At 40.4% G+C, this 19,647-nt stretch overlaps 1 protein-coding gene across 1 annotated transcript; it reads right to left on the bottom strand.

Annotated features, from left to right (window-relative positions):
- Positions 1-14,516: 14,516 nt before the first annotated feature.
- On the bottom strand, positions 14,517-18,914 carry actb2 (actin, beta 2). The gene is made up of 6 exons (XM_041817155.1): positions 18,767-18,914; positions 17,149-17,278; positions 16,568-16,807; positions 15,705-16,143; positions 15,418-15,599; positions 14,517-15,326 (listed from the first exon to the last, which is right to left on the bottom strand). The coding sequence occupies exons 2-6, from the start codon at positions 17,269-17,271 to the stop codon at positions 15,183-15,185; spliced, it is 1,128 nt and encodes a 375-aa protein (XP_041673089.1). The 5' UTR covers positions 17,272-17,278; positions 18,767-18,914; the 3' UTR covers positions 14,517-15,182.
- Between the last annotated feature and the right edge of the window lie 733 nt (positions 18,915-19,647).

Here is a 19,647-nt window from a genome sequence, read left to right as displayed (position 1 = left end):
TAGCGCCAGCACTACCAAACCAATTATGGAGCAAGGAGGTTGAGCTGTTTCAAGGTCCCCTCTCCCTTCAAGACTTGAGTGATCAAAACAACAGTGGCTTTCTATTTTTTTTAGGAGGGACGATGGTGGTCGTGGTAGGGGCGAGTTTCGAGGCCCCCAAACCACCCCCACAAATACCCATTTTCACGCTTGTTATTGTAGACGCTAGAAAACGGCGAGCGAAAAGTATGGGGGCGTTGTTTGGCGTTAAAACCAGCACTTGTTTTGTTATAGTGTGGACTTGCATTAACATTTTCTCATGAGGCAGGGTCAAACAGTACCCTAGTTGGTACATCAGTGTCACCTTTTATATTTCCAGAAAATGAGTAAATGCACTGACAAGATTAATCATGCTAAAGTGTGCATCCTTGCAGTTTCTCAGGGCAATTCAATATAATAAATATTTGTTGGAAGGCTGGCTTGTCTCCACTGGTGCAAGCCAAGGGTGACAAAACTTTTTTTTCACTGAGGGCCCCCTACCAAAAGATATAAGGCTGATGGGGCCTCTTTGTTGTACATGTACCTCCTCATTAGTATGTTAAAGTCAGTAAATCGGGGGGCAGATGGCCTGGTGCAGGCAGCCCAGGTTCAGGCCTGGCTTGCGGCTCCTTTTCCACCTCTCTCTTTCACTCTCTCATCCCAGTTTCTGACTCTATCGACTGTCCTCCTGTCTAAAGAAAGGCATGGAAGCCCAAAATATATCTTTAAAAGAGTCAGTAAATCAGATCCAATGTGGATAAACATTTGCTTAGCAATTGACTATCCTTAAATTGCTTTTAATTGATGACCATACAAATACCCAACCATTGCTAAGGAGTTGGAGTACCCAGTTAGATTGAAGGGAGGCCTGGACTACTACTTGATCCTACCCTAGAAAGTATGAGAATTACACTCCATGCAGCAGGGAGGGGAGATGCTGTTGGCTCATCTCCATGTAAAGACACAAAACAAGAGCAAACTGAGTAAAGCTGCCAAACTTTATAGGAAGTGCTTGAAGTTGATTTGCACAACACACTTGTAAATCAATCCTTGAGAGAGCAGAGAAAACTGGCATGATCCATGCTGCTATTTGCTGAATGATCCCTGTGTCTTTATCCATCGTGATGTCACAAATCAAGATATTATTATTTTAGTTGTCAATGTGGTTACCATTAAATTTGCTGTGTCAGTTCAGTTGTGTCAAAAAAGCCCATCAAAATTGTCTTCTTGTTTGTTTACAGTGTTAACACTACAATTCTACTTTGTCTCAATACTATGAAACACAACTCCATCAAGCACAAGCTTTATATTCTAATTTGGAATAAACAAGGCAAGTCAAAATAAGCAAAAAGTTAAGCCTTGTTATGTTTCTGAAGTATGGAAGAAAAGAGGAGATTAATTTCTGTGATGATGAGTTAATGTAATTTTTTTTTTTTTTCAGATTTTGGCTTCACTGTTTTTTCAAGATAACTACACACAGTTTCCCTTGATAAGTTTATTCCAGTTTTTTTAAGTTCTCATGAACTGCACTTGTTCTAGCAGAAAAAAAGCAGCTCATTGTCTCACGATAATGACGCAAGTAAGTCAAATACACAGTCAGAATTTACCTGTTATGGAAACTAAGTAAATTACAATGTGGCCCACAGATGTACTCTACTTGGTATGGAAGCCCTAAAAGGACATGCATTTACTTACTTTGATGCTGTTTTTGCATAACAAATTACTCTCGTTTTTAGGCTACTGGAGAATATCTTTAGTTTGTAACAACACTGGTATTGCTTGGTAAAATCAAATCAATATCACAGGAAAACTAGATTTGGTATCATGAGAGAAGAACTGTTTGATGCATAATCAATATGCAATAAAGAAAAGCTGAGATCTTGAGTACACAACTAAAACTTTGCCTACTTTTTATCACAGAAAAACTGAAAAAATGAAATGCAATGGATTTCAGTTAGTTTTATTCTTTAATATGATCTAAATCATTCATCCTGGTAAACGTGTATAACTTTTATTCTTTTTAACCAGCACAACTGTAATTGGGATAACTTGATTACAATCTCAATAAATGAAAACAATGCATAAGTGTGTTCTTGGGCTTCCGTATATCTTTTTGTACTACAGAGTTAGATGTAGAATGCCTACTTGATTCAAAATTAGACTATAATGATTAATGTTTAAGATATGGGTCACATTAAGTAATGTGGCATAATAAAATGGCTTACTTTTGTCCATGAACCATTGCATGTGTTGGTTCTCTTTAACTGGCCGTACTAAACACTACGTTGACTTTTATCATGACCGCCATGGCTCTAATTTCTCACAGAGGAATAAAGTCCCTACTTTCGGTATGCAAATGTCTCCCAACCAAGCTGTGAAGGTGAAGCTGCGCTGGATGTCTCCCTGTGTTTAATCTCCCTGGAGTCTTAGTGGGGACAGACACAGATTTGCATTAGAAGAGAGGGAAAAAGTGGCGCACTCATTTAGTGCTTTTATGCAGGATTTGAGAAAGGAGAGGGCGACCTTTGGTGTGTGAACTGGGACACAATGGCCCCCTCACATGACCTCTTCCAGCACGGTATACTGTCTTTACTTTCGCGGATTTTTTATGATCCGTAAATTTCCCTTTGAGGTAAACCGCTCTGCCTTACATAGTTAGAAAAAATGTTGATTAAAAATTTTGAGTCGGTTTCAAGCTCCCCATGTCACCCCCTCCTTCTCCCTCTACTTTTCCAGCAGCCCCTCCTTCTTACAGTGAGTCGGTTTCAAGGGCACCCTCCGGTAGGGGAAAAGGGAGCATTGAAAGCAGAGGACAAACCGCGGAAGGAGAGGCGGGTGTGTACAGCGGAGGCTCTCCGTCGCTTTTTGCGATGCAACCCTACATAGCATGCCGAGAAACGAATCGGTTGTGTGGCTGTCCGGTCACCCGCGATGCCCTCCATCGACGGTTTGAATCAGAATGTCCTTTAATGTCGTTTATTTGTTGGTTGGTTTTCATGCGGAGCGCAGCCGTACCACCGAGCCGAGCTGAAAGAAGAGGCCGCTCAGCGACAGCCTTCACCCGTCTGACCTATCTGACTAGACCCGGGGAGGGAATTACCAGGCTGAGATCAGAGTGAGGCCCCGTCCGAGGGGACCACGCAGGCCTTTGTTCTCCAAATCGCTCCGACTGGGAATTCAGACAATGTCTTTAGATTAGGGCCTCATTGTTGCTTTCTTTCACCCTGCGAGTAGGAGGCAGGTTTCATCTTCTCCTTGTTGTTTTGCTTGTCAAATGCCGCCGTGGCCGTGGGGGTTAAGTCCAATCTGAGGTGGGTTTTTGCTAAAGTTTTGGCTTGTACTGGATTTTGATATAAAGCCATGCTAAAAGCATAAGATAGTAGGGCGATATTTAAATAAACAATGGCAACCTATATTTTTAATATAATGATTTGCGTCGACAATACGTTTAAAAAGGACATACGATGCCTTTTCTAGCAGGAGTTTTTATGCCAAATTTTGGACTTCTTCAGCTATTGACGCCAGTAATTTGAAGAAAAATTGCCTCTTTTGGCGTATTTTATATTTACAGAATCACATACTAAGTTAGAGTTATGTTCAGGTTCACACTTGATGATAATATAACGCGTATCTACTGTCTCTTATATCTAGGTTATCCCCGTCATGCCTTACAGCAGGAGCAGATGGGACCATTTGGTAGATTGTGTTTTTTATAGCCTATACACCAACTGGGCTGTTTGAGGATGGTCCAACTTAAAGCTCCAAGCTCATCCTCTCTGTGGGACTGCAGTGGAAAAGTACAGAGATTTATAGCCTGAAGGCTGCTGAGTCAATATAAAACCGCAGCCAATTTTTCATTTCAGGAACATTTTTTCTGTTTTTTATCATTTGTTATCACTAAATCTAGTTTTCAGCTTATATCTTTGCCAGAACAACATCGCTTACAGTGTAGTGTTCCAAATATTGTCTCGTTTCTGGTTTTATTTCTGTTCCGATCATCTCAAAGATCAGGTGAATGATTTGATTTGGCTGCCAGACTGAATTTTTGCCCAGGGGGATGGAGCACAGGGACCGCATTGATTTATTCAGCTTGGGGGATTCAGTCCTCTCAGCAGAAGAAATGCATAAATAAATAAATACTGAGGGATGTTTCCTGCATAAGCACCCACACCCACTTTTCAACTATACTAATTTATGACATTTAAATAGAGGCTGGTGCAAATAAAGCCTGAATTTGGCTATGTTCAGAAGACACATTTTCTACAATATTACTCAAATATTTGGGGATAAAGAAGAAATAAACAGTCAAGATATTTGTGACCCCTCCCAATCACTCCTCTGCCACACACACACTAAACCACCCACATGGTCACAAGGTTAAATCATTCATCATACCTTGTCTTATGCTCTACACAACTACTGTATTGTTATTATAGTGTCTGCTGCTGCAGCGCAAACCCACAACATGATTGTGTGAAAGACTAATTGCAATGTCATGTTTTCCCGACATAGAGAAGCAAACTTACATACTGAGTAAAAAAAAAAAAAAAAACATGCAATAAACAAGTCTGACATCACCGCGAACAACCCCCCCATTGAAGCACACACACACACACACACACACACATGTATGTGCATTCAGCTCTCATGGGGTGGCTGTCAATCATCACACAGTGCCTTGCAGGGTTTTATGGAGGACACAGCTTGAGGAGGGGGAGGAAGGAGCACAGACATGACACTTACACAACCCCAGTGTGTAGACATGTTATGAATGCACTGTAAAGATCGCACAATTCAGCCACAAATACACCTACTTTTCATGAACCCATCAATTCAGCATAAGGCATCCGTTTTCACTGATGTCATGCTCAAGGCAGGATGCTATAATAGTGTTATACTGCTGTGTTCCAGTAAGTTAGTTCTATAAACACTAGGAATTCAAAGTAATTACCATTTTATTACTTCTCATTTAAAAAAGCACTGTACTACAGTGGAAATTTATTGGGATAAATTACAATATTTCAAGTTAAATCATCATCCAATAAAAGTTTGATATCATTCAAAAACAGCTAAATCACCATAATGTTCAGTGCTAGGATGTTATGACTAAATAAAGTTCTAGCCAACAATTTGATAGTAAGCTACGTAGCTGTGGTGAGTTAACAAGTTCACTGCTTAAATGTTAACTGGTCACTGACAGTTAAGTAACAATCAAAGCTAAGGTTGCTATTTAGCCTAGCAGCTAAAATCAATATTAACCAGGATGTAGAACCTCCTCTTTACTACTGTCAACTAACAATACAAATGGTAAATCTGACTTGGAAGAGGTTGAACGCTTGGTAGGAAACCTTGAATTATAAGTCCAAGCTAACAAAAATGCTTTTATACATCATTATCTACCCATAGCTTAGAAGCAACAGCTAACAGTCGGCTAAAACTTGAGCAATTTCTGTCTATAGTTAGTCTACTGTCCAACAATATGGTAAACAGATTGAGAAGAGGTTGATAGCGAACTGTGAATTAGAAGTCTAAACTAACAGAAATGGGTATATATATATATATATATATATATATATATATATACATATATATATATATATATATCATTAGCTACAGAATTTAAATAAAAGCTAACAGTATGCAGCACTTATACTATTCCTTGCTATAATTAACTAGCAAACATTTAGCTATATGTCAGAACTCCAGTCATTTTTGTAACACTATCAATTATTATGTTGCTTTTAAGCCTACCAGCTACACTTAATATTAGCCAGGATACAGCACCTACTCTGTTATATTGTCCAACAATACAAAACAGTAAATTTGACCAGGAAGAAGGTGAATGCTTGATGGGAAACTGAACAGGGTGTCTAAGCTAACAAATGTTTTTATAACTCATTAGCTACCCAAAGCTCAGAAACAAGAGCTTACATTAGGCTAGCACTTACCCTATTTCTTGCTACAGCTAGTTAGCATACATTAAGCTATTTTATGGTACAATTTCATTTTTTAAACACTGTCAAACATTAATTCTTTTACAGTCTACTAGCTAAACTTGATATTAGCCCTGATGTAGCACCTTCTCTATCCTACTGTCCAACAGTAAGAGACGGTAATTCTAACTGGTAAGAGGTTGAACGCTTGACAGGAAACTGACTTAGAAGATGTAGTAAGCTAACAGAGAAATTTTTATATCTCATTAGTAACCCACAGCTTGGAAACAACAGCTAACTGTAGGCTAGCATTTAACCAATTCCTAGCTGCAGTTAACTAGCAAACTTTTAGCTCTGATATGGCGCAACTCCTGTCTTTTTTGTTACAGTATCAAACAGTAATTTTGCTAAAGAGTCACTGAATGCTAAGCTAACTCTTTTGGCTTGGGTGCTGCACTGAATTATTAGTTATATTGGCAAACAAAAGAGAATAGCTAACTGTAAGTTTAACCTTTTCATAGCTAAGGTCTCTGTTAACTAGCAAATAATGCCCAGGTCGTCATATTATGCATCGCTATTAAATGGTAATTTTACCCAGAAATTGATCAAATGATTAGTTAGCTCTTATAAGTAAATATAGATGTTACTTGTTAGCTTATTCGCTTTAAAAAATAAAAAATAAAAAACATGAACAGATAACCATGCTTTCTACTAAGTCCTAGCTAAAATGTCCATTGATTGGCATTTGCTGGAATGGGACACACTTTGGGTAACAATACCAAATTGTAATTTCTGGCCAGGAAAATGCCAATGTAAGCAGTTGTCTAGTAGCAGCTTTGGAAGGTAGATCTTTGTCTGTTCTAAGATTCAGAAAAATTTAAAGTAGGCTATTCTGCTCTCAAGCATGACATCAGAGTTAATGGTGATTGTACAGTCGATTGATGATGATGTTTTTAATGGTTCGAAAAACTGCCATCATGTCTGATAGTGCCCCACATACATAACAAATACAGTCGTATAGGTGTTTCACATACTGTATATTTGATCAGGTTAGCAGGACTCATGACCTTTGGTAGAATTCACATCATTTTTCATTTTCATGTAAACTGATGCTATTTCAAACCCTTCAAACATAACCATACAGAGACAAGGACATGCCTAGAAGTCAACACAAAGTGTTCCCATCTGCCACCCCTGCAAACCAATGTGGGGGGATGGTGTAAGGGGGAACTGGGAGGCAAGGGGGATGTCAACTGTGCATGCAGGGTGCTTGAGCAAGCCTGCAGTGCACGGGGAGTGTATTTTTGGTGCCTGTTTTCTGCCTGTGTGGTTAAGAGCACTGAGAAAAACAGCCTCGCCACAAGCCTAAGGAAACATTGATGCAGCATCTCCCGCTGAGGAAATGTACTGTGATTGACCCCATAATTATACGAGCAAAGTTCATTCAGACAGAAATTTTCTAAATCACAATGTTAGGGTATAATTATAAACATCTCTGTAAAACAACAACAACAACAAGGAAGCTGATGCAACAAGATGGAATCAATTTTTCCTTAAACTTTTAAGGTTTATTTGTTTATCAGTAAAGACCAACATCCCTTTATCCACTTCTTTATATAATTCTCTGTCATTTTTTGTTTTGGTTATGTTTGAATGATATGTGTTGCCTCTGTTCACTCTGAAAACCCAGCCTAGCCACAAGCTTAAGTAAACATTAATAAAACATTTCCCGTTGAGTGAATGTAGAGAGAGTCCAGGGCCGAAAAATCCACAATAAAAAGATAAAGAAAGCACAGTAGATGTCTCCAAACTTGTGATTTCACTTCATTTTCCATCAGCTTTAATAAAGCCTTCCGTTAGAAGTCAGGAAATTTCAAATTTATTTGAATATGACCATTAATTCTGGCCTTATAATCTGATTGGACAAGAGGAGTTCCAAGTGTGCTGATATAGACTATAACAGCACCCCCCTGTTTTGTATTGCTTTATCTGTTTGAGAGAAGAAAAAATATGCAACCAAGAATAAAAATGAGGCAAGTGAATATTTTTCAGCCTCCTGTCAATAGGAGAAAACACTTCACATGTGCTGTCAGTCAATCAAAGAAGATAATATTCCATGGGATAACAGTGCAGAGGGGCGTGCATCACCTCCCGTGAACATACCCCCCCCCAGGAGAATTCAGATCACTATGAGACACACAGAAAAACAGCTACTGTATGAATATGATCAATTATTCTCTACTGGCCTCTTTCTGTCAGCACTGCTAGCCTTCCTATTGCCTTTCACCCAGTTATGTGCCAGGCAGATACAAGCAGCACAGCAGCCCCACCTGTTGGAGGAAGCTGGGAACTGCCTGCAGGGTGAGGCGGTGACCTGGCTGATAGAGCTGCTTTTAAAGCTGCACAGCTGCTGCAAATGGAGGAACACAGGAAGTCTCATTTTCTGACAAATTGTTCTCCCTTCTGTGCTGGATTCACAAACACCTGCAGTGCTCGCACCTGCACAGGAACGTGCACGCCAACAACCTCGCCAAGCACTGAAAAATAGCTGCACTCACACATACACACATGCCAAGCCTCCCTGCCAGTGAGTGTTTTGCTGGCGTGGCAATAAAAGGATATCAGAGTGAAGCAGTCTCAGCAGAATCACAGGCAGTGAGGGGGGGCTGAAGTGAGATGGAATAAATTTCCAAACACACTTGATCTTAAATGTGTGTGTGCATGCAGCAGGCCGGACTTAATGCATGCATTTATGAATTCACATCAGTGCAAACACACACTTCCATATGCATGCACATAGGCCTGTATGCTTCCTAAATCATCCTTCAAGTCTCATCCTCATACATCACCAGATGCAGCAGGACAGAATACTTGCAGGAAACTGGGGCAGTCTAATGAACGGACACAGCAGGGCTCTGGCTGCAGCTGTATCCGCGTGTCACACACAGTAACAGGATATGATGCATAGAACATGAGGGTGTGGCAGCACCATCCGCTATCCATCTTATCCCCTTTCATCAGTTTAATATGCAAATGTTTGAGATCTGCTTTCAGATGTGGACAGGATGTAAAAAGTGCCCGTATCGGCAGAGGATCACATTCTAGGAAAGCTGATGGAAAACATAAAGCAGCTCTGTCACTTTAATGGCACCCTCCATCTTTATCCAGCGCCTTTTTACTGCTGTAGTAGACACACACTCACATAGTACCATACTCAATCTTTTCCATTATACAGATTCAAATTTAACTTTATTTACCAAAGATGGATACTCCCCTGCATTACCCTGGGTAATATGAAAGGCATTGCGATAGATTGAGCTCTTTGCAATATCTTTGGCATGAGTTAAAGCTCCTGTAAGGGGATTTTAAATGGCTATGAAACAGACTGAAATTAATCTTAATGCCTCTCTATGATCTAAAAGAGTATACCAGGCCATAACCACGTAATATAAACATTTCTAAAGGGTTATTTTTAATACCTGAAATTGCTGTCAGGGGGTAGGTGTCCGATGAAATGATTAACAGCACACTATTTTTTACATGTTCTGCAACAAGATTTTGATCAGTGAAATATCTGACTGTTTAAATAAAGCATTTGCACAAAGTATTTGCACAAATAGAAAAACAAACAAGCAAAGCGGTAACAAGTATGAGTTGGTCCATGGGGGTGCCAAAATCAACGCATATCAAAAATTCTTCACTGGAGCTTTAAGTTTATTTTTTTCTATTTTTCAAATTTTTTATGGCATGTGGCAAAGTTATTGTTATTTGGAAAAGGGTTGGCTTTGACATAGTAAGAATCTCAAACAAATTAAAGTTCCCATCAGGAACTTTTAGGTTGTATATTGGATGCATCTCAATAAACTGGAATATCATGGAAAGGTTAATTCATTTAAGTGGTTCAATTCAAAAAGTGAAACGCATATACATTTAATACAGTCAGAGTGAAATATTTAGTCTTAATTTCAGTTAATTTTGATGATTGTTGCTTAAAAAATCACTATCACAAAAAAATGAGGGGATTACAAAAGACAGATAAAAAAGGATTTTTAATGCAGAAATGTTGGCCTTCTGAAAAACATGTTCATTTATAAGCACTCAGTACTTGCTTGGAGCTCCTTTTGCATTACAGCATCAATGCAGTGGCATGGAGGCGATCACCCTATGGCACTGCTGAGGTATTATGGTAGCTAGAAAACAGATAAACTGAATGTATATGACAGAAAAACCTTGGAAGGGTTTATTTTTGTAGCTCATTAAGAAGCATCAGTATTTATTTCACTTTGTTTCATAAAAAGCTTAAAACTTTATAAGCTGCACCTGTTTAAATGCTCATTTAGGCTAATATCGTATCAATCAATCAATCATATGCAAGCAACTGATCCTGTTAGGCATGTAAACATGGTCAAGATGATCACAAGTGGTTCAAACCATGCAACAGAACGGTGAATTTAACTGACTTGGTTGTTAGTGTTCTGGCAGGCTCTCATGTTGTTTACGCTAAATACTGACCCTACCATTGGAATGCTACTGTAGAAACCAACTCATCAAACCAGGCAATGCTTTTCCATCCATCTATTGTCCAGCTTTGGTAAACCCGTGTGAACTGTAGCCTCAGCTTTCTGTTAGTGGCTGCACCTGGTGTGGTCACTGCTAGTGTGGCCCATCTACGGCTTAAAAGGTTGATGTGTTGTGCATTCAGGGTTTTTTTTTTTGTTTTGTTTTTTGTTTGTTTGTTTTGTTTTTGTTTTTGCAGACATCGGTTGTAACAAGTGGTTATTTGAGTTACTGTTGTTGTCCTATCAGCTTGAACCAGTCTGGTGATTCTCCTGTTGGCCCAGAGAACTGCTGCTAACTGGACATTTTCTTTCTATTTCTGTAAACCCTAGAGATGTAGATGGCCAGTTTGTGAAATACTCTGACTAGCCTGTCTGGTACCAACTGTCATACCAAGTTCAAAGTCACCTAAATCATTTTTCCTCCCTATTTTGATGCTCAGTTTGAACTTTAACACATAGTCTTGACAATGTCTACAAGCCTAAATGTGCTGGTTGCGACTATGTGATTAGATATTAGTGGAAATGAGCAGTTGAACAGGTATACAGGGGCTGCTCCTCCCTTAAAAATGTCCAAATGGTGTTGTCCATTGTTGTGAAATAATGCAAGTAAATCTAATTTAGCCATAGTAAAAATTGTTCCTCATAAATTGGGAAATTATGATTCAAAACTACACAAAAAAGCATAGATATTTGTAAAAAATAATGCAACATTTGTTGCTTGGCTAGCTGGTTAAGGGGGGCCTGTTTAACATTCTTTCTGGGGGCCCAAAATCCTTTGGTATGCCCCTACTCTACTCCTTGATTATAGATTTAACTGTACTCTGGGAGATGTCCATTGCCTTGGAATTTTTTGTACCCATCCTTTGACTTATACTTTTCAGTAATCTTTTCATTTAGTTGCTTGGAGTGTTCTTTTGTTTTCATGGTGTAATGGTAGTCAGGAATATTGATTAACCAGTGACTGGACCTTCCAGACATGGGATGATGCTTGATATTATTTATCAGTGAAGCACTTTGTCGCAGAGTGTTTATAAAGATGCTAAATAAGCAAAGTTTTACTTTCCTACATGAATTTCACTTGTTTGTTAAATATACTCTCAATATATTGGGACAACAAAGCAGCATTTCTTATGATGATGCCTTAATTTCAGTAATTTTCTCAGTATCTTTCAAAATCTACCCTTTATCACAGGAAAATCAGTACTGGTATCCCAACATAAAAACACAAGTCCAGACTACAGATTGTATAATAGATGGATTCAAGGTCCCTCCAGTTAAATGTCTCTTAATGCTTCACAAATCTGACACATCTAAACCATTTGTTACATTAAAACTGGATTTATCAACCACCAATGCTGGCCTCAATTATGCTTGTCAGAACGCCCTTTCCTGAGTAAGAATGAAAATTGACCTTTACTGCCACCTTCTGTCTGAATTGTGAAACTACAGTAAAAACGCTCACCTTGTGATTACAGTGTTTTAGCAAAAATGTGACAAGTCAAACAAAGCCTTCAGGTTTGACCCTGGCCTCAGATAAACAGAGTTTAAATCCATTTCTCTAAAAAGTTTTCCTATGCAGTTTCTTCAGTCCAAGCAAGCAAATATTTATTTTTCTTCAGTAGGAAGTTATTACTGTCATAATAGTTAAATATTAACATGCTTGGCTATCCATCCTCCTCATCAAAGCATTTCCTACTGATAAACAACCCATGATCTCATGATCCCACGAGGACTGCATGATCGGACATGACATCATAATGAGACACCCAGAGAGGTTTCACAGAAAGTCTTTTTTGACAGTAAGTGGCTGATCTAATCTCTCTCCTTATCACCATGGGAGACTGAATGACCTCAGAGGGGTCCATCTTCTGAGCCTGTGCTGAGATGATAATGTTACAGCTGATCAGCTGACCTAACACTGCCTAAATCAACACCCTCTAGAACCTAAGTATTGTTTGGGAAAAAATATAAATCAGAGGGTTTTGGAAAAACTGTACCGATATTACACATGTACAAAAAGTCCTTATTTCTCAGTCTTTATAGCTGACCATGACATGAAACAAAAAACATATGACAGCTTGTCTTTCACTCTAAATCTCTGTCTTTGAAAGTTCATTAACATTTAGCAAAATCATCAATGAACCAAATCAAAGTCATCAACATCCTCCACTTCAAACATGTCTCTTACATACTGATTCTTGCCTCACTGGTCTGCAGTCAAATCATGATCCGTGTCATTGTCTAAATCTTGTTTTTCTTGTCTAATTCATTGTCGCTGTCCTCGTCTAAAATACCGCACTAGTTGGCCTCTGTGTCACTCTACTTGTTCAGGTCATCTGCCTTCCTTTGCATCACTGCTTACCTTAAAATGCTTTTATCCTTTAACGTTTTCTTATAGACAACTGGCAGCAACTGCATCAACACAGATTCTGATTGTACAAATAAAGCACACTTCACTTGTACTTAGCAAGTTTAAGGAATCTGAAATGACTCCTAGGTTTAAAGTATAGCTGTAGAGCAGTGATCACCATGGGCCCTGACAAACAGCCAATGCTGGTTACACTCACTCCAAATCCATGACTATTGTCTGACAAAAATCAAATAAATTCTATGATTTTGTTTGATTACATTGTTTGTATCTGCAACAGGGAGTGGTACAGTGGAACCTCAGTTCTTTAAGGTGGACTTTATGCTTTTATTGGACAGGCAGCACAGAAGATAGAGTTTGATACCAGAGAGAGAGAGTGGGCAGTGACATATGGGAAAGGAGCCACAGGCTTGACTTGAACCTAGGCTGCCCACCTTGAGGCCCACAGCCTCTGGAAACCACTATTGCCCCTGGAACCTCTATTGTTGCAGTGACTGAAATTAAGTCTGTGTTCCTAATACTCAGGGATGTTGTATCACCACACTAAAGACTCACTGCTAAAAAGCTTTGGCCATTATGGTAAGATTCAAACACAACACATGCTACTTTATGAATGAATTTCTATCAAGCAGTTCCTTCATATGATATTATCTACAGTCCATAACACTGGGTACAGAGGCAGTTGTACTTACAGTTGATTTCCCACTATAGCAAAGACTTAGAGCTCAATATTCAAGACATTTTTGGGACTGTCTTCACCTGAACTCTTGTGGTGAACAGGCCCATTTTGGGTTAAAAGTTAAATGTTATGTCATACTTTGTCCAACAGTATTAATCCAGATTATTTACATTGCTGGGGGTGTATCATGACTTGAGAAGACGTAAGCAAGTGAGGCAAAAAGGTCATATGTCTGCTTTACTGCACGCTGTTTATAAAATCTGCATAATCTACTTGTTCTGACTGGAATACTGAAAATTTACGTTATGTACTAAGAACTCAAAAAACATTTATAATCTTATATGATCAAATGTTGAAACATTTCACATCATTATTACTGTCAGAATAGCACTGTTATCAAACATTTTTCATGGTAAAGATACTTCAAATAGATTTCAAAGTCAGTTAACATGCCAAATAAAATCTACTGGTTAATTTTAGAAAATTTACTTTATGTTTCATGATATCTAAATGCTTACTTTTATTAAAGTAGCCTTAAAGGGGTACCAGTAGCCTTCTCACATACTCCATGTACAGATGTTTGAATCTGGCATGTGGCACCTTTCCTGAATGTTGTCTTTAAACAATTTCCTTCTTTCTAAATAGCTCAAAACTCAAGAAAAAGAAGCACTGAAAAAGAAGCTAACCTAAAGGGGAGCTGTATGATGTATCTAATTTGTCATTTGCCAGTAACTTTACAAGGCTCAGTATAGAGCTTTTTATGCTGTAAAGTCAGTGATTTACCAACCCTTATGACAATCAATTTATGCCAAAGGGAATATGTTGCCTTCATGAACCCATCTTTGTCATCAACATTCAAGTCAAAGTGGTTATTTTGTTAAAACAGCAAAGATTTCCCTCAGCATTTAGGATCAACACAGTTGTATTCACACACATTGCAAGCAAGACAAGAGTCAATATCATGTCGGAACACATGTGCACTTTATTGGGATTGTTTAGTCAGTGTACAGGTTGGCCCCACCGGTCTGGCACCCCATGTTACCCCATCACGTCGAGACCCCTTGCCCCACCACCCCGGGGATGAAACCTCCAACAGGGGGAAGAAGAGGTCACGATTGGGTTTTGCATAACAAAAACAAAAAAATTAACAGGACCAAGATATTTTTAAGGCTGAAAGTACAAAAAACCCAGACATAATTTACATACAAGCGATACTACAACCATGTTTAAGTATGCGCCAACCACTGGGCAGCCTTCACAGAGGCGAATACGTGTCTGAACAATGCAGTTAACATTTGGAATCATGTGTCTGAACAATGCAGTTAACAAACATTTGGAATGACTCAAAGAAAAAACAAAATGTACATTTTTTAAGTCCCCAGATGCAACTGCAGAACCCTGGGGTGCTTTTTTAATACCTAGCCAAAAACATTACTGTCTCCTTCATTGTTCCAGTTTTTTAAAATCCTGAGTCAAGCGCCAAAAATAACTGAAGCCATGCCAATGAGTTGGTCATCTAGGCTCTGCGCCTGAGTGTGTATGAGAAATGTGTGGTGTGTGGTTGTTTTGCACAGAGCATAAGTTGTTGGGCGTTTGGTCGGGGAAGGGGAGAAGGAACAGTCTGTTTAGAAGCATTTGCGGTGGACGATGGAGGGGCCGGACTCATCGTACTCCTGCTTGCTGATCCACATCTGCTGGAAGGTGGACAGGGAGGCCAGGATGGAGCCTCCGATCCAGACAGAGTATTTACGCTCTGGTGGGGCAATGATCTGTTGGGTGACAAGAGAAAATCATTAAGACACAGAAGCCTTCTCATCTGCAGAAATCAAACACGGATTTTATAGCAGCAGCTCAGCTCACCTTGATCTTCATTGTAGATGGGGCCAGGGCTGTGATCTCCTTCTGCATACGGTCAGCAATGCCGGGGTACATGGTGGTACCTCCAGACAGCACGGTGTTGGCGTACAAGTCCTTACGGATGTCGACATCACACTTCATGATGCTGTTGTAGGTGGTCTCGTGGATTCCGCAGGACTCCATACCTTAGAGCAGAAACAAGATACTTGTCAGAAATCTCAAGTTTAGGGGTACCTTTAAAAAGTTATGTATGGGTTGGCATGTATTGTGTGTTCAGTGTGGAAACATACCGAGGAAGGATGGCTGGAAGAGGGCCTCTGGGCAACGGAACCTCTCATTGCCAATGGTGATGACCTGTCCGTCAGGCAGCTCGTAGCTCTTCTCCAGGGAGGAGGAGGAGGCAGCAGTGCCCATCTCCTGCTCGAAGTCCAGGGCAACATAGCACAGCTTCTCCTTGATGTCACGCACGATTTCCCTCTCGGCTGTGGTGGTGAAGGAGTAGCCACGCTCTGTCAGGATCTTCATGAGGTAGTCTGTGAGGTCGCGGCCGGCCAAGTCCAGACGCAGGATGGCGTGGGGCAGGGCGTAGCCCTCATAGATGGGCACTGTGTGGGTCACACCATCACCAGAGTCCATGACAATACCAGTGGTACGACCAGAGGCATACAGGGACAGCACAGCCTGGATGGCAACGTACATGGCGGGGGTGTTGAAGGTCTCGAACATGATCTGTAAAAAGAGGAGAGCGCATTTTAGTTTTCTTTAAGTTACAGGAAAATGCCTTCAGCTTGTGTGCACACTGCACTCATTACATGCATCAGAGTGAGACTAACATTAAAGTTAGTAGAGAAAGTGCACAAAGTCAGCATCCCTTCACACTTGTGCATGTCAGATGTCTATTAGATGCTGATATGTCTCAGCTTAACAGATAAGTGCAGATAAAAGCACACAGTCAAGAGAGACCTGTTGATGAAAGATCATCTTATAGGAAGGAGATCCTAGGGGAGAGGGGGGGAGGAAGGAGCAGGTAAGAATGGAATGAAGAAAGAAACTAAGAAAATGAAATGACCATTTTGGACACCAAATACTGGAGTGAATTAAGAATTTTATGCCTGGTTCTTAACTCTTTATATGTACAATTAAGGGTGCATACCTGGGTCATCTTCTCCCTGTTGGCTTTGGGGTTCAGGGGGGCTTCTGTAAGCAGGACAGGGTGCTCCTCAGGGGCAACTCTCAGCTCGTTGTAGAAGGTGTGATGCCAGATCTTCTCCATGTCGTCCCAGTTGGTAACAATACCGTGCTCGATGGGGTACTTCAGGGTCAGGATACCTCTCTTGCTCTGGGCTTCATCACCAACGTAGCTGTCCTTCTGGCCCATACCCACCATCACTCCCTGAAGAGATCACATGTCCCATTAGTAAAACTGAGGGTTGCACATGTAGATGTACACTATCATTTAATAAATGTAAATACTCAAAACTTTTCCCAACTTAAATACATACAGTCTAATTAAATGTAGGGAAAAAAGAAACAAAAAAAATCAAATGTAATTTAAGTGCATCTACAAATAGCTATGTTAAACAGAAAATAAAGTTTTTTTGTTTTACAAAAATTACAACTTTGATGTAACAAATGTAATGATTGCAAAATTTGTATGCATTAAACCAATGATAGGTAGGAGGTGCTTGTACAAGTTATGTGCTAAGACTTTAGCAAATAAGGTAATTAACTCACCTGATGCCTGGGGCGACCGACGATGGAGGGGAAGACAGCACGTGGGGCGTCGTCTCCGGCAAAACCGGCTTTGCACATACCGGATCCGTTGTCAACAACGAGTGCGGCGATTTCATCTTCCATGGCTGAACTGTTAGAAGAGAAAGAATGAACCTTTACTTTCGAGTCGTCTCACATCCGCTTTCACAGCGACCGCATAATACTTTGAACTCTCACTTCCTGTTGACCAACTAGCGGCAATGCACGAGATTGGCCGCTGGGTGGAGCTAGTGCCCCACATTCCGACCTAGCCAGACAAAAGGAAGTGGCGCTGCATTCTGTTATTACCATATAAGGACATGGTTCGGTTTTGAGCAGCTTTGAGACTACCGGCGCCATGGCGCGTGGCCAGAGCGACACAGCACATCAAGAAAAAGAATATTCGACATTATCTGACACGGCAGCGCGCGACCACTCCCTTCAGCTCACTACAGTCCACTTTCTCAGCTGCACCCTCCCCTTAATTTCAAATCATACTAGTTTTAAACCCTGCAGAAATCTTCTCTTCAATATCACTGCGTCATTATCAGCTTCGGCTGCTTCATTCATTGCCCCTTGCCCCAATAACGCACAGCCACATTCATGGCGTACGTTAATTTTAATAAACTCTAAGGTCTGCCATTAAAACCGGACATTGGCTCATCAGAGTAATAAATTAAGTTGCGTAATGAATTTCTTGTCGACTCATGAATGGTCACAAGTCCTTCACTGATGCTCCGTTTCCTGGAGGCCACGCCTTTTCTAAGAGGAGATAATTAGTCATTGGCAATTTCCCCTTTACTTCATGTGCAAAACCGCAAGTCTCAAAAATCATAGTAAGACAGGTGCACTGAACAAAACCGTTATCCAATTTAACATTTTGCAGGCCCTGTGTGATCTGCATTTCCCCACTTACAGGAAATCCTTAATGGAAATTATCATGTTCAATTATGGTATTACAAGGTTAAGAACACAAATGAAAAAAAAAATAATAATAATAAAATAAAAAAGATAAAAATTGCAACTGTTGCAAAGCTCAATGGCGGCGTTAGCATAATGTGGCTAGGCTAATATGCAAAAGTAGGTCACACCCCGCCGCATTGGGCGCACAAAGGGAGCAGCCGGTATCCAGACGACCCCAACTCAAAAGCTTCTTCAAACTACCCTGCCAAGGAAGACACGTAAGCCAGCACTGAACAGACTCACATTTTTTTTCCCCAACCACATGTTGAAAAACCGGTTTGGGTAGGCCGGTTGCCTCATGATATTTATCATAAGCCGAATAGCGGTACAGTAAAAGCACCTGTCAGTCGGAAGTTTAGCGGTCTCCATCCATCTCCGCTGTACAATCATACTTTACAAAACGTGCAAAATGCAATTAATGTCTACCATAATACACTTATTTACTTCATACATTAAGGAACATAAGCAGAACCGTTAGTGAATGACAGGACAAAGACCCTCGTGGTCACTGCCATCTTTCGCACTCAAAATGACACTTTACAAAGGGCTGCATTCAAAAAAGCAAATTAAAACTTTGTTTACTTGATGAATACTATTCCAAATAAGAAGACTGCTTGTAAATGTTTCTGTCTCTTACCTTTGGGTGGGGGGGCTTTTCGCTTTAAGGGAACCGGTTTCAGGCAAATGATATCCCGCACAAGCTGCGTGTTACGGTGCTCAGAGTGAATCCGTTAGCTGTGGGCGCATGTTTTTTATACTGCGTCAGTTGCCCGGCTCTAGCCATAAAAGGTAAACTTTCGGAATTGTGCGCTCTGATTGGTCCAGCGTCATGCACTGGGGCACGTCGCGTGCACACTGTGCTGCACTAGGCGCTCGCGATTTGAGGGAGAGAGAGAGAGGGAGGCGATAATAGCAAAGGATTGGAGAAAATAAAAGGGAAGGGATTGATGTAGTGAGGCCTAATAAGCCTAATCTCTTGATATTCTGTATTATATACAGGCTGAGTGAAGTATAACCTCCATAAGTGTGAAAATATTTCCCCTGCACCTGCTCCAAGAAGGTGAATTTATCATAATTGAGGGCTAAGCACATGGGACTCCTCCTTGTGAAGCTGCATAAGCCAAAGACTTAAATCAAACGGTATCTTCTTTTCACGTTTTGCTGATCAACCTGACATATTTGACACTTCAGGCTGGGTGGAGGGGTTGTTGATGTTACTGTTAAAAACCAGCTGCAAGCTTAGTGGGGCCTTCAGTCTCTGCATCACTGGGTCAAACACATGACACAAATACACACATGGTGGTGTAGCTGCCCTGTCATAAGCTGGGAAATGACCATTGATGTAGGCCACATCTTCCCTATACTGTTTGCTGGTCATTTATTGATCAAGCAGTCCTGCTTTGTTGCTGCTGAATGTGCTTTCACTGTCTCTGCCTGAGAGTTTGAAGAAGGTGTGTCATTTCAGGAGAAGATGGGATTTGTTAGCATAATCAGATTTTAATTTTTAATGCAGTGCAA

This window comes from Cheilinus undulatus, linkage group 21 (genome assembly GCF_018320785.1).
Source record: "Cheilinus undulatus linkage group 21, ASM1832078v1, whole genome shotgun sequence".
Taxonomy (NCBI): Eukaryota; Metazoa; Chordata; class Actinopteri; order Labriformes; family Labridae; genus Cheilinus; species Cheilinus undulatus.
Note: the sequence above shows the minus strand (reverse complement) of the source record. Positions and strands in the feature narration are given on the sequence as shown.

Excerpts from the sequence above, each read along its gene's own strand:
- actb2 (XM_041817155.1), bottom strand. The coding sequence starts at position 17,271 with ATGGAAGATGAAATCGCCGCACTCGTTGTTGACAACGGATCCGGTATG. Across the intron at positions 16,808-17,148 it reads TCGGTCGCCCCAGGCATCAG|GGAGTGATGGTGGGTATGGG; the intron begins GTGAGTTAATTA and ends TGATCTCTTCAG. Across the intron at positions 15,600-15,704 it reads CTTCCAGCCATCCTTCCTCG|GTATGGAGTCCTGCGGAATC; the intron begins GTATGTTTCCAC and ends TTCTGCTCTAAG.